The 16,329-nt window shown below is 42.8% G+C and overlaps 1 protein-coding gene across 1 annotated transcript in view; it reads right to left on the bottom strand.

The window, feature by feature from the left end:
- Positions 1-16,329, bottom strand: part of RAB7A (RAB7A, member RAS oncogene family) — a 147,323-nt gene that overhangs the window by 60,903 nt on the left and 70,091 nt on the right. The window contains exon 2 of the mRNA XM_086939301.1: positions 7,991-8,052. Coding sequence (XP_086795427.1) covers positions 7,991-8,043 — 53 coding nt within the window. The 5' untranslated portion in view covers positions 8,044-8,052. The remainder of the gene's footprint in view (positions 1-7,990; positions 8,053-16,329) is intronic.

The following is a 16,329-nucleotide window of genomic DNA, read 5'->3' as shown; positions in this document are numbered from 1 at the left end:
CCCTCCGTTCTTCAACCTAGGCTCAGCTGGACGTGGATTGCAGTGGTATGCTTTCATGCAGGGTACCCGTTTCAAACGGATTACAGAAGGGGGAGGTTTTAGCACTAAAAGATTTGCTCTTTACTTTGATATTCTTATTGAAGGCTGAGACTAGGTTCTTCCACCAATAATACTTATGTGCAGATGACCCTTTTTTTATTGTACATGGACAGCCTTGTTCTTGTGCACTGTACCCTGCTTGGCATTCAGACAATGGTGTGCTCTTCATTGTTACTGTTTAGATATTAGACAGTAAATTTAGATAAAACTAAAATCAATCCTTGCAAAAAGGTCCAACACGTCTCTTGCTATTTAGGACGACACACATGGAGGCAGTTAAGAGCTACAATTAAATAAGATTACCTTTTCTTAAGAGATGGTTCAATCATTCTGACCAGGTAATAGTGGTGCTCAAACAACTATTACGAGTTGCGACTGACTGACACACACAACCCCCCCCCCCTCCCCCCCCCCCCCCCCCCCTCCCCCCCCAAAAAAGGGTATATTGCCATGTATGGGCTTTGCTTTGGGAGATCCCAATATATTACACAAAATACCATATTTGAATTTGGCTGTGCAATTCTTTAATATCTAAGTGAGGAGCGATGATGCTCAACTATACTGCTTCACTGTACTGTTAAGCTCCTTAGGATAAAAAAAGGAAAATGAGAAAAAGCAAACTTAATACACATTTACAAACACAGGAAAGGAAAATCCCAGGGCAACTCCAAAGACTAAGTGAGGCACATGATTTCTCATTTCTTCAATGAACAAATAACCTTGGGTGACAAACCACTGGCAGTAACTATGGTCACTGTATATTAATACCAGCAATTGCACAACAATTGTGGTCCTAGGGAAGGACATGTGATGAAAAGAATACTAAGAAAACATGCAAGACTTGACTGGTGCACAAGAACAGCGGCTCTGTGTGTAGCTCAGTGAGACTGCTTGCTACAGTAAGACATCAGATCTAAAGGAGGTGGTCAAATTACAGTTGGTGTAAAGGAGGATAAAAAAAAGAACACAAATGCATGTGCCTGCTTTTACACGAAAGAGAAATAACAAAATTATTTTGCAGTCTTTCCTTCGTAGATCTGAGTGTACAATAGCTTAGTCAATTTTGTTTGATTAAAGAATCTTTTTATCCACTTTAGTGGCAGACTGGGACACAGCTTTGCCATTTATAGGTCATCTGCTTAAAATCAGCCACGGCCTATATTTCGAATGGAGTAAGCGCAAATGTTCGGACAACTAGTGGATAAATCTAGACGCTGTTGATTGCCTCAAACAGGCCTTTGTAGCTCTCACCCTCCTCCCCCTAATCCTCAGGCCCCAAGTACCTCGTGACGACCCAGCTACCTATGTCCCCCGTGGATGCAGGGAATGGAGAGGATTCTCCAGACACTTCCAACGAGGACCTTGGTAGGCCATGGCACCCGAGAGCCCTTCTCTTTAGTCCTCTGAGCCCACTCGAACACTGCACCCCCAACACCAGAGACTGACCTGCTTGTTCCGGATGACCCGTTATATCAGTGTTCTGCGTAAGGAGTTTCAAATTAATCTCTTTTGAATAATGTAAGGGCTCAGAAAGGGTTTTAAAAAGCTCTAACCATTAAAGGATTCAGCACCGTTTGATGACACTTTGCCTTGCCACTAAATTCTCATTGGACTAGCTCTTTCCTCAATTGTCTGGTGGCATCATGGATTCGGCAGGTCCAGAATCAGTGCATCCTGTGTACTGCGGACCTCCGATGGCATAAGTGACTATTAGCTCACGGTAGCGACCACACATTTTCCTCTCAATTCACAGCAGTCTTCAGGATGGCCGGCTCAATTGCCTGCACACATCAATTAACGGACTTACTACCCAGTAATTAGAAGGGCCCCGACGGAGGCCAGCATTGGTAACTGATGACCTTACAAATGAAGTGGGAGTACAGGTAGCTACGCTAGCAGTTCAGGACTAGTTCTGCTCTCCTAAAAATCTGACAAAGTGGCAGACTAACATGACAAGCTGCTGGTCAATCTAGAGTCCATGTAGCACGAGTTTCATTCCTGCACCATGATGGACATGGCCCAAGTGCGCCAGAGTGTTTAAATACTTTGCAAATCAGTTCCACGGTAGGAATCAGTACTGTAAGTACTGTTCAATGAGAGTTAGGTGGATATTCAAGAAAATGAACTATGCTGAAACAACTTACCAAGAGCCAGCAGAGTGCAAGAAATTAGCAGAGCAAGAACACTGCCCACTTTTTGGTCTGATTATTTGCATGACAATTTCACAAGTGTGGCGGGAACGTACGCAAATTATCCTAACACTAGATGTGTGACACTTGGCAGGGCTCTTTTAAGCCAATAACGCATTTTATTGGAGTGTGCGCACTAGGACAGTAAACATCCATCCTGGCTGTTCATGTTAAAAGGAATGTTAGAATTTGCCAACATAAAAAGTGACAGTAGTACTGTAGTTTTTCTGTATTGTAAGGTTGAGAGCATGTTCCAGAAAAGGAAATGCACCATCTTTCCTGAAAGAATAAACATCAACACTACATTTTGACATTAGGTGGGGTCACTAACCAACTCAGTGGCACTCCTTTCATTGGACTAGGATAAAAAAGGTTGAAGGGGCAATAGAGCTCAAAACATTAAATTTGTTCAGAGTAACGAAAGAGGTCAACTCTAACAGCCTTAATCGGGCCAAAACCGGTATGGGGTTGTTTGTGTTACTGTCTGTAGGGGACATTACCTAGCTGTTATGGCTAGGAGTGAGGCAACATTAGGGCTGATTAAAATACAGATGGTCTAACTAGAGTAGCAAAGTGAGTGAAAAAACTATAGCCTGGAATACAGCCAGAGTAATCGTAAACACATGAGCTTAGTTCCAAAATGCGTAACATAACTTACTGGTTACCATAAAACCTGAACGTGAAAGAAGCAACAGACATTTATAATGTATCAGGTTTGACATGTAATTTCTGGCCATAGTATTTTGGTATTCCGGGCTCTTGGTGCGAATCAATCAGCTCAATTGGTTTGAGACTTTGTTAGACAGATTCAGTTTAACGGTATCCATTAACCCTTGAGCCCAAAATGTAAAATGCAAACTAAAGTCTTTCACAAAATAAAATGGTGAATATTAGTGGGCCCATGCATCTTAGGATCCAGTACGAGAGTCCAGTCAAGACATTGTTTCAAAGGTAACCAATTAAATCCCAACTCTCTCATTATTTAAAAGTATTTTCAAATAAGCTCATTAGCAGCAGACGGTACCAAGTTAAGAAGCCTATGATCTTGAAAGAGTCAGCTGTGGTGAAAAATATTCTGTCTAAGCAGCCATCCATTGACATTGTGGCTCCTAGTGGACCCAAGTGCTAAAGAAGGAACAAGTGGGGGCGGAAGTTGATGGTATGGTCCAAATATGACTTTATAATGTATTATCTATGGAACAAAGTAGGCTAGGAGCCACTCTAGCTTGGGTTAGGGATAATCTGTAGGTGTGTAACCCCCCTCCCCCCAAAATCTATTGAGTAAAACAGAAGCACGCTATGTGGAATCAGATGGATGAGCCCACTAGAGAAAAACAAAAGCACATAAAACTAAAAAAAAGCGAGGTAGGAAGAAACAGCTTTTGAAAGTCATGCCTAGGACGTCTGTCCTAATCTACGACCAGGCAAAATGGATTTGCAATACTGGCAATACTTAAAGGTGGAGGCTCAAGACCAGGAAATGTTATTTCAGCTCATTCAGCCTCTGTTATTTTAGCGCCATCTTCAACAAAGATTAAGACAAGAGTCTGCTTGCCCAGAGCGATTAGCTCAGCCAACTCCGAAACCCCCGATTCCTTAAACTAGTGCCAGAGTCTTGGTAGGGGCTTTCGTAGGGAAGAATGTGCGACATCCTACTAGCATTACTGCAGAGTTGTCAATGGTGGCACCCTGCGTTCTGAAATGTTCCAGGTTCTTAAGGATTAGGTTTGAAGTTATGCAGTCTCTGCATTGCTTTTTTGTTGGTTTGTATCTACAGACACCTTTTTGCGCCCCACGTCTGATCTCTACAGTCTAATACAATATACATAAAATGAGCTTTAGGTCTATACCCTGTTGTAACTGGGTTGCTCTTGTAACCTGCTCCTGATCTGATTGCTTTACTGCCTTACCATGCTGGACTGTTTGATGTGTGTTCTTCTACTGTTGACAGCTGGCATTACTTTATCATCTTGCTACAGAGAGCCTTAGCAGTGTAGTGCCAAATGCCAAAGAGTTCCCCCTAGTATGGGGCTAGTCTATTGCAGAAAGATGCACTGCTATGCACTTGCCATTATCGGACAGTGAGACGCCTCTGTAGTTTTCAGCTTCATAGCATGGCACTCTGCTTCAATCATCTGTCCACTGTTGAGACTGGAACATGCAAGCTTGACACACTGACGTGTTAATGTTTTATTTTGCTTACAGCACTCTTTGGGTATGCATCATTTTCCACAGTTAATGAAGTTAAAACATGATTATATATATAGTGAACAAGCGGCGCAAGCCGCAAAAAGGGTCTTTGACTTTTTGGAAATAAAGAATTGAGGCTCCAAATTGGGTCTGTGTCATGTGTATATATAAATACTAGCAGCCAGTTCCGGCCTTGCCCGGAGCAACAGGCCTCCCCGACCCCCGCCCGCCCAGACATTGTCCAGCAGCCCGGGCCCCCGCCTGCCCCGACCCCCGCCTGCCCAGTCCCCCGCCTGCCCAGTCCCCCGCCTGCCCCGACATCCGCCTGCCCCGACATCCGCCTGCCCCGACATGAGTCCCCTTACCTCAGCCACCGCTCCTCCCGCCTGTCCACTGCTCGCACCGCCGCTGGCCTGTCCGCTGCTCCTCATGTCACCGCTCCTCCCCCGCGCCATGTCAGTCGCCCCCTTACCTCAGCCGCCGCTCCTCCAGCCTGTCCAGTGCTCGCCCCGCCACTGGCCTGTCTGCTGCTCCTCACGTCACCGCTCCTCCCCCACGCCATGTCCGCCACTCCTCGTGGCACTCCTGGACGCCGGTCCTCCCCGCGCCCCTGACGTGAGCACGCACATCGCGGCCGGCGCTACTTCGGAGGAACTACTTTTTATTTTTACTGTAAATTTTTTAAATAACGTTTTGAATTTTTTTTATATAGCCTATAACCATCTACACACCCTGGCGATTCCAACGGTGTATCGGGTGTGTGGATTGGCGCTGTGGTTCCCGAGTTTACCCGCCTCAAAGGCTGAAAGTGCTTTCTTTATTATAGTAGTATAGTTATAGATAGATTCCTAGGACTGTGTGTGAGCATGGGTAAGTGGGTTTATATTTTCCACAGACCAAAGTACCATCAAGTAGGGTAAAGCGCGCCGTCAATTAGTATACATCATGGCTCTTTTTCAATTTAAATGAGGCTTATTGTATTACTCTTTTTGTTTTCCTGTCCGGCCCCTGTGGTAACGTGTAATGTAGTGTGTGCGTTTTTGTAAGTATAAGGAGTGTTATTTAAATGTGCATGTTTTCCTTTGAGTGCCAGGCCCCAAGCATGAATATGCAGAATATTGCGTCACATAGTATACAGAATGCTTCTTTTGTCAATGTAAATTAGGCTTATTGAATTCCTTCGGTTTTTGTTGTCCTGTGTGGCCCCTGTGCTCACGTGTAATGTAGTGCGTCCTTGTTTTCCTGTCCGCCCCCTGTGTTAATGAGTAATGTAGTGTGTCTCTTTTTTGAAGTATAAGGAGTGTTATTTAAATGTGCATGTTTTCCTTGGAGTGTCAGCCCCCCAAGCATGAAGTTGTGTAATTTTGCGTCAATTAGTATACAGCATGCCGCTTTTGTGAATGTAAATGAGACTTAAATGAATTCCTTCTGTTTTAGTTGTCCTGTGTGGCCCCTGTGCTAACATGTAATGTGGTGCGTCTCTTCAAGTGTAAGGAGTGTTATTTAAATGTGATTGTTTTCCTTTGAGTGTCAGCCCCCCTGCTCAACCTGTGATGTTGCGGAGATATTTGTAATCTGTCTGTTTGTTTAGCAATTAGAGCGAGGACTCAGAGCAAGGCTTTTTCCTGGCCTCTGAAACAACGTTCTACATGTGGAAAGTGCCATAAATTAGCGTACTTTATCCCTCGTTGTGCAATGTAAGTGAGGCTTGTGGAATTGGCCCCTGCAATGTAAAGGAGACCTGTTGATTTGTCCTTGTATTTTTTTCTCTGCCGGGCCCCTGTGCAGGCCCCTGCATCAACGTTAGACGTGTGTTTAATTTTTGGGAAAGCAGGCTCGAGGTTTGTTTAAATCGCCCTGGTTTTTTTTCCCCTGCCGAGAGGACTGAAAGCAGCCTCGAGGCTTCTTGAATTAACCTTGTTCGTGTTTCCGTGCCCTCTGACAATGTCTTTTTCAAAGTGTGTTTATTGTAGCGCATTAAATGTAGTTCTGTTTGTTCACCGAGTTTGTGCCTCTGACAGCAATAATGGTCCAAGACCGAGTGCGTGATTCATTCTTTTTTTGTTTTTGTAGTAATCACGTGCGTGTTGGAGCAATGGTTGAAGGTTTAGCATATTTCTCGTTTTAATTGCTGCGGTATTTTAATGTTAAGTCGCGTGATTGGTTGTTTGGGTGGAAGGGGGCGGCCAACAGTTTGCGTTCGTTCAGGTTGCGCCATTGGATGCTTGTGCAAGGCTTGCCCAACAGTGACCGCCTTGTGAAGTGGGCTGGGACTTGTGTTACCGTGTCTGTTGTCCTCCCGAAGCCGCGCCCCTTAGTTTATGCTCCGAACCCTAATGAATGTATGGCGTAGTCAGTGAGTACTGAGCCCATTGCCCAGACATGTTTAGTTCCACACATGTCAAAAACGCTGTTTAAGTCACCACTGTAATGCTACAGAAGTCGATGTTTTCAAAAAGGTGTTTGTGTCCACTTACACCTTTCATGCTGAAGTCGCTGTGTTTTGTGTGTGTGCTTGTGTTTACTTGCTGAAGCTGTGTTTTGTGTGTGCTTGAATGGGCTGTGTTTTGTGTGTGCTTGAGTGCTAGAAGGGGCTGTGTTTCCTGTAACCGAGTTAAGTGTAATGTATTGTGGGACATGCCCCTCTGGCAATGTTACCGCCCACTGAACACCCACAAGGAACTACTTTATCCAGAATGTTGTTTGCCCTTCATAATGTATATGTTGTAGAAATGTATAGCCTATGTCCATCTCCTGGACCTCCCCTTTCCAACGCTGTATTGGGTGTTGTGATTGATGGTGTACTTCTGGAGTTTACCCGCCTCAAAGGTTCCCAGTTCTCGCTTTATAATAGTAGTATAGATAGATCTCAATTTTTTTTTTTGAAGAGGATCACACTGGTCCGGGCCTCTTACTTTTGGGATCTCACCCCCAGCAGTGTCTTCATCCTTAGCTCTCCTATTCCCTGTTCTTTTGGCTGCATGCTGCTACAGGGAAGTTTGCATACCAGGCCGTTCACTTACACACCACAGTGCAGAAACACTCGTTTTTAAATATACCATTCTGAACAGGCTGTGCACTGCAGCAATCCGAGATTTTATAGTGTTTTAAAAAAAAAATGCATTCAGAGATGGCAGTGTGATCCTGCATACTCTGTGTCGATCTTAGGTTTTTTTTTTAATTCTAATTTGATTTAATTTTTAGGTTTACCATTCTGAAACAGCAGACTGCATTCTCGACCAGTAAAAAGACCATTAAAAAAAGCTGGTAAAAACCATAGGTTTCATTGACGTCATTGTGACTTTGCCAACGTCTGTTAATCAAGTGTCAATATCCAACAATTTAGAAATCTTGCAGTTTGAAATGACATAATGAATACTGTTTAGGATTATAAAGGAACTGTGAATCTCTAAATGCAGACACAAATTAGCTGCACAATGGCAGAATGTGAATCTCCCCTGTGCAGGGCACAATACAAAATAGCATCAGAATTGAGAAGTTGGTGTACTTACCCAGAATCTCCGAGAATAATGACTTTGAGCAGCACTTTCTTCCTGGATGTCATCTTTTACAACTGAAAGAAAGAGAAGCATTATCAGCTGGGCATGGTATTGAGGACTTAGTATAACTATTTTTCTGTCCTGCAACAAAGCACGGATATGCTCTTGCTTCCAACCCCTTTTCTCAACCCCCTACACATCTCATCATGTGACATTTTAAAACATAGGGATGAAGAGTCAAGAGGTGGATTTCATCAACAAACTTATAACTTGTAGCTCAGTTAACATTACTCATTATAATAAGCTGTGCTCTCATCAGCCACAGAAGGGAGAATTAGGTGATGGGCAACACATCCTACATTGATCTAAAAATATAAATAAGAGCTAGCTTCTTCAGGAGTCGAAAGAGTGAATTCCTGAAGCATGAATGTGGACAAAGGTCAGTGTGACATGGAGCCATATGGACTGATCAAGGGCCATCCCGTCTATAAAGCAAAGTCTCACATAAAATTCAGGGAACCAAAAACACTGTTCCCAAAGCAATGACTGCATAAGATCAACCCCCTGGATGCTGACAGCAAGTGCCAGACAACCACTTCTCCCCAAACAGAATATTAACATGAACAGTGGGTCAAGCAGACAGTCCAGAAATGGATAACACAATGACATTTATTTTAAACGGAGAAAGCATGCCCCCGAACATCTGGGTGTAGTGAAATTGCACCTTTAAGGCTACATAAAAATAAAAGCTTCATTAAAACCACATTTTACTTAATTTTTTTTTCTAAAACCGGATATATTGCTTCACTTAAACGTCACAGAAAAGTGGTCTAGCATAAAACATTAAACTGGGTTTAAACAACCACTGCCCCTGCTGTTCATGTGACTGAAGTCTACTACACTGCTGGTCGAATTACTTTGGTAAAGAACTGTAGTAACGGCCACAGATAAAACATGATTTTGTAGCCACAGAATTTTGTGTACCGCATAGAAGCAATACATAAACCATCATCTGCTGCATAACTGGCAGACTTTAAAAAACATGCTGGTTTCTTACTAAACCTGATCAAAATATATTAATATTGCTTCACACTGGTGTGCAATGCAGCATCAGATACCACAGAAGCTAACAGGTTACTTGCAGATGTTGTAATTCGCCATTATAAGCCACTGGTCAGATACTGTACACATCCAGTGTGAGCATCCTCATTTTATGGGCTGAGGGAAAGGCTTTTATATCTGTAGCAAGGAAAAAAATCTCAAACAGTGGATAGAAGAATGGCGATTCTCCAGTTACCTTACGGAGAGAATCCTGATTTCATTAAAGACAAGGAGGCTAACATTAGGCAATAACACTTTATTGCTACCCTAACATACAGCTCTTTAAAGAATATTCAATACATCATAAATAAAAACATTCCAACAATGTTCCAACATCATATAGCTATACGACAACTAGGAATCTTCCCATTTAAGCTGCAACGAAAAAAACGCCTCATATCAGTTCCATCTGAGACTTACTAGAGAGAATTACCTGGAATAAAATGGAAATCAAGTAATACCGATGGGAAGAATACTGGGTTATAATTCTTTTCACATAACAGTTAGAAACCCACAATGTCATTCATAACCGCTTTGCTGCGGCTGGAATTCCCACGTGGTGCTGAAAAAATTGACACGTGCGCGATTTGGTCAGTCCCCGGCCGTCCTCCGCCCACCGTGACGTCAGGCGGCCGGGGGCCGTCCAACGCACAGAAGCAGTTAAAATGACAATAATACAGAAACACTTTAATTCATAAACATTTAAACAAAGTACTATTCATAACTTTACTAATATAAAGTAGCAGGTCGTGGTGGGTGGGATAATGTTAGCAACTGTTGTCTTTAATGAAATCAAGATTCTCTCTGCAAGGTAATTGGAGATTCGCTATTTCATTACAAGACCGGAGGCTACCATTATGCATGTTGAAAGCTTAACAGTGCGACAATGTTCACATGCTCCACAGGCCTAAGATAAAAATTTGCAAAAGCGTTAAAACTTGAGCAGTCTGCTGCTCTTAGTACATCTACAAGTGTATCTCCGGCACAAAAACCCTTGCGGCCTTTGCAGCTCTGAATGAGTGTGCTCCAAATCTAGATAAATCTATTCATTCTTCCGACATCACTACCCTCACCCATCTAGAAATGGAAGCTGTACATACTGCCTTGAACGGTTTAATTTAGGAAACAAATAACTGATCCTCACCATCTGATCTAAATTCTAATATGGTTTCTTCATAAACCTTCATGCACGCTACTACACAACTTTTAAGAGGGATAAAAAAAATGCTTTCAGAAGTGAACGCTATCTGGAGAATAGTACCCACTACAAATCTCTAGAGCCTTAACATCTAATTCCCTTCTAAATTAAACATAGTAAGGTTGCCATCTTGAATTATATTTGTTTTTCTGAGAGGAAGCAATTATCAGGCCATGAGACAAACAGGTCAAAGATAAGGTTGACATTCCATAACAAATCATAACTAGCCCTAGGCAGATGTCTAAGTCTTATACCCATAACTACTCTGCAAACCAAAGGCTTGCAACGAATTGCAAAATCATTCACTAAAGCGTGTCCTGCTGAGTTGCTAGATATGTAACAGTTCTATAGGACAGACCTAATCTGAATAAGCCTGCAAGATATTCTGCTATTTCTACTACAGGAACTTCCAATGGATCAAAATTCCGTTCCAGGCACCAACTACACCATTTCTTCTAAACTCCTGTATATCTTTTACTGGTGCCAGGTGCCCATGACTCATCCAACATGTTCTAGGCCTCTCCTGAAATCCCAGAGTATCTTTGGATCTCCTGAAATCCTCCAGACAAAAAGGCTTATGCTTCCTTCTAGAACAAAAGGATGTTCCTCCCCATCCTGTCCTATTAACAGACCTACATTTCCCCGTATTAAGCATGGAATTTCCATTGGTAGCTCCATCACTCCAGGGAACCATACGTGTGTTCCAAAATGGTGTCACTAGACCAATCTTGGACCTTTCTTTCTGTACCATCAACAAAACCCTCTGTATTAATGCGAAGGGATCATCACTCTTCTCTCTGTTCCACTTCTGGAGTAAGGATTCCACTGCTTAGGCCCTGGTCTCGAACTGTAATACCTGATAAGCCAGTCTGCTTGTGAATAGATCTACTGCAAAGGAGCCCCACAAATTCTGAATCCCCTCAAAAAACCTCAGGTTCAATTTCAAATACATGGAATCCAGTAGGTATCTAGAGTTCCAAACTGCTCTCTTGTTCTGAAGACCTGGCATGAATTTCGCCTTCAATAAGATCTTCTGACCCCAACAGAAATACTAAAATTCTTTGGCTAGATCAGCAAGCTGTTTTGACCTTGCTCCTCCCGACAGTCAAATGGTCTAACCAAATTAAGACAGCGCACTTCCTTAGGGCATCACTAAAATGTATCAAGGCGTTCAGGCCTGCTAGTATCTCCAAGCAGTTTATGTGTAAGGGGAGTTCCTCCCAGGACCATTCTCTCTCACCATGCACCCCCCACCCCAGTCTGTCTCTCCCAGTCTCGCACCCCATCAAAGGTTGCTGGCAGTAGATTCTACTGTAAACTCTGGGGTATTTCCAAAAACTGACCTCATTCCAGCTGTCCAGATTGTTCAACCACCATTGGAGGTCCTCTCGAGCCTCCTGGGATAGAGGAAGTGAGTCTGTATACTAAAGACCTTTTCTTAAGCCTAAGGTTTTCAGTTTTTGAAGAGCCCTGTAATCCAACGGTCCTGGGGAGACAGACTTGCTGTCCTCCTCAATACTAGCTACTCTTGCCAAACCCCTCAAACTCACCACATCCTTCAAAAGAACATAAGCTACCTCCTTCTCGATTTTGGTTAGCTTCTTCTGAGGGAGACAACTTTCTTGATGGTATCTACCTGAAACCCCAAGAACTCCAGACGGTGTGTAGGGACCATAATCAATGTATCTATATTGATAATAAACCCCAACTCCTCTAAGGGCTCTTTTGATCACTTCATGTGCGTCAACAATTCTTTCTGATCTTTAGACGCAAGTGGTATGTCGTCTAGGTAGATCACTAAACTTATTCCCCTCGATCTCAAGGGGGCCACTACTGGTTTTAGGACATTGCTGAAACACCAGGGGGCTGATGAAAGCCCAATGGGGAGATAACAAAACTGGTACAGAGTGCCCTTCCAACTGAGGCTTAAGTACTTCGGACTGGGAGGATCCATAGGAATTGCGAAGTAAGCATCCTTGAGATCCAACATCACAAGCCAATCTTACCCTTGCAAAATGTACTTTTAAAAGATGGATACCCTCCCATCTTAAAATGTCTATAAAACAAAAATCTGTTTTCAGCCTTCAGATTTATGACTAGTAGCCATCCGTTGCCCTTTGTTCATAGGAAAACTGTACTCACACCCCATCTCCCGAGCTGGTCACTTTGCTCCTTTGAGCAACATTTGCGCTACTTCTTAATCTACTAGATCTAAATATCCCTGGTCTAGTGAAAGTTCTTGGTGGATTTGATTGGTAAGCTGTTTTGTAAAAATCTATTTTTGAGCCCCTTCTCGGTTTGGAAAACCCACAAATCTGCTATATTTTACCAAGCCTCTGGGAAATGACAACCTTTCCCCGCCTTTAAAAGTGAAGAACCAATTTGAGAGGGTACTTACCTTCATCACAAGATCCCTGGTATATGCCCCTGTAGCTTTGAGAGCGGGGAGGTTTGCTCTCCCTGTGGGAAGAAGTTACTGTTTCCACAGACATTTCTGACAGAACCTCGTTTGTCATGACAATAGAATTAGGACCTTTGCTGACCACGGCCGTCAGCCAGTCCCCTCCTTCCAAAAACTATTGCAGAACATGCCTCACACATTGCTTTGAGCTCTGCTAAAGGCAGAGCATGTTGAAACATACTTCCCTAAAGTTTTAATAAAGCTCACTCCAAAGAGTAGGCCGTTGAAATCTCCCTGCATATCTTTATTGTCAAGGTCACCTAGTTTTTGATTAATTTCCGAAAGAGGAGCTCCTCTAAGGAGAATTTATCAGTCATCAGAATACCCAAGTAAGAAGAGAGCTCGCTGGCTGCATCCACAGAGATGTTCAACATCCACAGGCACCCCCTTAAAGGAAGCCTCCTCAGCCTTGTCTAATATATTGGCCAGTGGGCCTAGAGTGTCAAGTACTTTATCTTGACACTGTTTAAGACAGCGTTCTAAGCCATTCCTAGGGTCCCTTCCTGTTTTGAACAGGAAGGTCAACAACCCTGGATCTAAATTCAGAGTCATTCCAGATTTGTTGTCTAATAAAGGTCTTGGCCACTCTGCATGCATTAAGTAAAGTCTCTTTATCAAGACAATTACAAATCCAATGTTTGATGAAGGACGTCACATGGTCCATAGGCCACCACTCAGACTCTCTAGGGTGCGTAATACGGGTGGGATTAAACATCGACACCCGAAGGGTCCCTTACAACTTTTGAAGTAGAAGGCGGTTCTAGGTCCTCATCCTGGAAATCAGTGTCCAACGTTTCCACAGGGTCATATATATTAATCTGCCTCTTCACCCATGCCCATATCAAATGGATATTCCTCCTCATCAGTAATAAAAAAAAAACTTTGGTCCTTTGTGCCATGAAAGTTACTCGTTGCTTTTGTGCTGTGATGGACACCCATGCTTGTTGCACCAAGAAGGCTGCTCTCTCATTGTGCCGCTGCGGAAATCATGTTCACTTGTAGTGCTCCGGCTATCTGATTGTTCTAGTTCAGATTGAGGAGTTTCCTCTTGTGAAGGTATCGAAAGTTCTTCAGCTGTTGTATCTCTTGGCCTGTTACCAAGTACAGCCTCAACCGCCTCTTTAAGGGAAGATTTAAACTGCCTTTCAAAGTAACTTTTAAAGGTATCTTGGCTAAGGGAGACATCAACTGTACCCTACATGTTATTCGCTGACATTCTTACCTGATTACATTAATATCTAGTCCAATTGCCCAGTAGAATAAACCCTTATTAGGTAACCAGGGTAGCTAGCGGATTTTTCACAGTTGTACCGCGGTCCTTCACTTTCTGTCCCCTTTTTACTCTTTACTTTCTCATTTTATTTCATTTTTTTGCTATGTCAGATCAGGTTTAGAGAAAGGGGAGGCGGCTTGATCCTTGTGTTGCAACTGTAAACAGCTGATGAGCAGTTTGTATAAGTCGTCTTGTGCGGTTCGTTGCTTAGCATCGCTATGTACTGTGCTGACAACGGGTACGTGCCAGCTGTCCTACTTCTATTGCAACTGCCTGTTGAGATGTTTTTGTCCCCTACGTTGCACAGTTCATGCGCCTGTGCCTCTCTGACCTACCACTGCTGGGATTACGAAGTCAGCGGGAGGCTGGGTTTTCGTGTGCAGGCCTAAATGCTGGTAGTGAGCTTTTCTTGTGGCGCCAGTCACAGGCAGCCCACCAGCGGGATAAAACAGCCCCTTTGGCATCAGCGGGAGGCCTCCTATCCTGCTGCCTCTCTGATAGAGCGGAAGTGAGTGCCACATGGGATATAAGATGCAGGACGCTGAAAGGGATGTTAGCTAGCCGCCGACAGTGGTCAGGCTCGCATTGAAAGGCATACAGTGAGGAAAGCATCTGTATAAATAATCAAATCTAACCCAACTATAAGTTGGAAGGGGGAACTACCAAATATGCATCACTTACTTTGGTAAGTCCATTGCTTGTTTCAAATGCTTAGATTTTATTTACAAGTAGAAACAGATGCAAAAGAAAGTGTACTTAACTAGGAATTTTACTCCTTTATTAGCTGTTCCTAAACAGTTGTCATGGAGCTATATGACGTTGGAACAATCTGTTGAAATGGTTATATTTAAGATGTATTGATTATTCTTTAAAGAGCTGCATGCTGGTGCAGCAATAAAAAGGTTATTACATAATGGCAGCCTCCGGTCTTGCAATGACATTGCATCTGGGTTTAATTTTTTCTATTATTAACAGGATTTTTGTTCACATCACTGCTATTTTACAGTTGCAAGTGACAAATATTTTGCACATTTCGGAGTTGTTGTGTCTCCAATGCTAAGGTACCCCTTACTGACACACTCCAAATGTGAACTGTATTAACTGGACTCCCGAGCGGCTTATTAAAGGGCTGCCAAAAAATTGAAGTGCAATTTGCCAATCATTGCAACATATGTTTCCACTGCTGCATAATTAAAGAGGTGCTGCTTATGATCCAGAATTAAAATTCATCAAAATAATTTCTTAAGTTATCAACACATACTACCCTGCAACGTCGGAGTGACAATTTTTTTAGACTGTGCTATAACATTACAAATAAAAGCCCTTAAATAAGCTCTGATTTACAAAACCTTTAAAATCATCCGCCAAGTTAAATGGCCTGCATTTGTGCTAAATTGGAAGAACCCTGCCAAAACTACACTGAAATTGGTAAGGGAGAAATAGGTAATGTACTTAACTTGTCCAATCCAGCCCAGACTTAAATCCAATGGTACATTTGTAGCAGGGCAAAGAAAGCTCTCCAACATCACTCCCGAAAGAACGTGTGTGTGATTGAACAACTTTGTGAAGAAAAGTGGTCAAATACCGACAAATCTCGCTTTTACAGGTGAAAAGAGCTACCCCCAACAGTCTCATTGCTACAATTTCTGCTGGAGATGCTTTCACTTTGTATACTCGTTATTGTCTTTCTAAATGAAATGCTTTTTTTAAAAAAAAATTGGCAGCATGGACACCAGTGGGAAAAACCAAATTTAAATGCATAGAAATTAAGAACTGAATCGGTGTTTAATATTTCTGTTTTAAAGTAGGAACAAAACTACACAATGGAATAGTCTTGGTAACAGTTTATGTCAATACACATGTGAAGAAGGTAGTAAATCAAATATAAAACTGAGGATTCCAGCTTAGCAAACTAGTTTATGACAGTAGGGCGATTTAAAATGTTTGTCTAACTTGGAAGATCTCTCCGCTCGGCAGAAGTGAAGGTGAATGCAGTTTTGACCTACTCTCTGAACAAACAAGACCATTACTGAAGGCGCAACTCTCAGTTACTGAAATAAGAGTGCTTGCCATAATTTCAACCTGTCACCACTTAGTTTTGACCTCTGCCCTACGTTAGGCACCCTCTTCAACGGGACTTAGTTTAGTGAACCAGAGCAATACAAACCTATGTTGAAGATAGGCTGCAATTAGAGCTGGAAGGGCTCAAAGTAGGCCCTGCAAAATTTCTGTTAAACCAGCGTAATCTCACAAATTTCACATTATGCTGTTAGATGAAATTATGCTGTCCTGCCACGTAGCATAATTAGCGCAGGCGC

This window comes from Lissotriton vulgaris, chromosome 9, assembly GCF_964263255.1.
Source record: "Lissotriton vulgaris chromosome 9, aLisVul1.2, whole genome shotgun sequence".
Taxonomy (NCBI): Eukaryota; Metazoa; Chordata; class Amphibia; order Caudata; family Salamandridae; genus Lissotriton; species Lissotriton vulgaris.
This window is presented reverse-complemented; position numbering and strand designations above follow the sequence as displayed.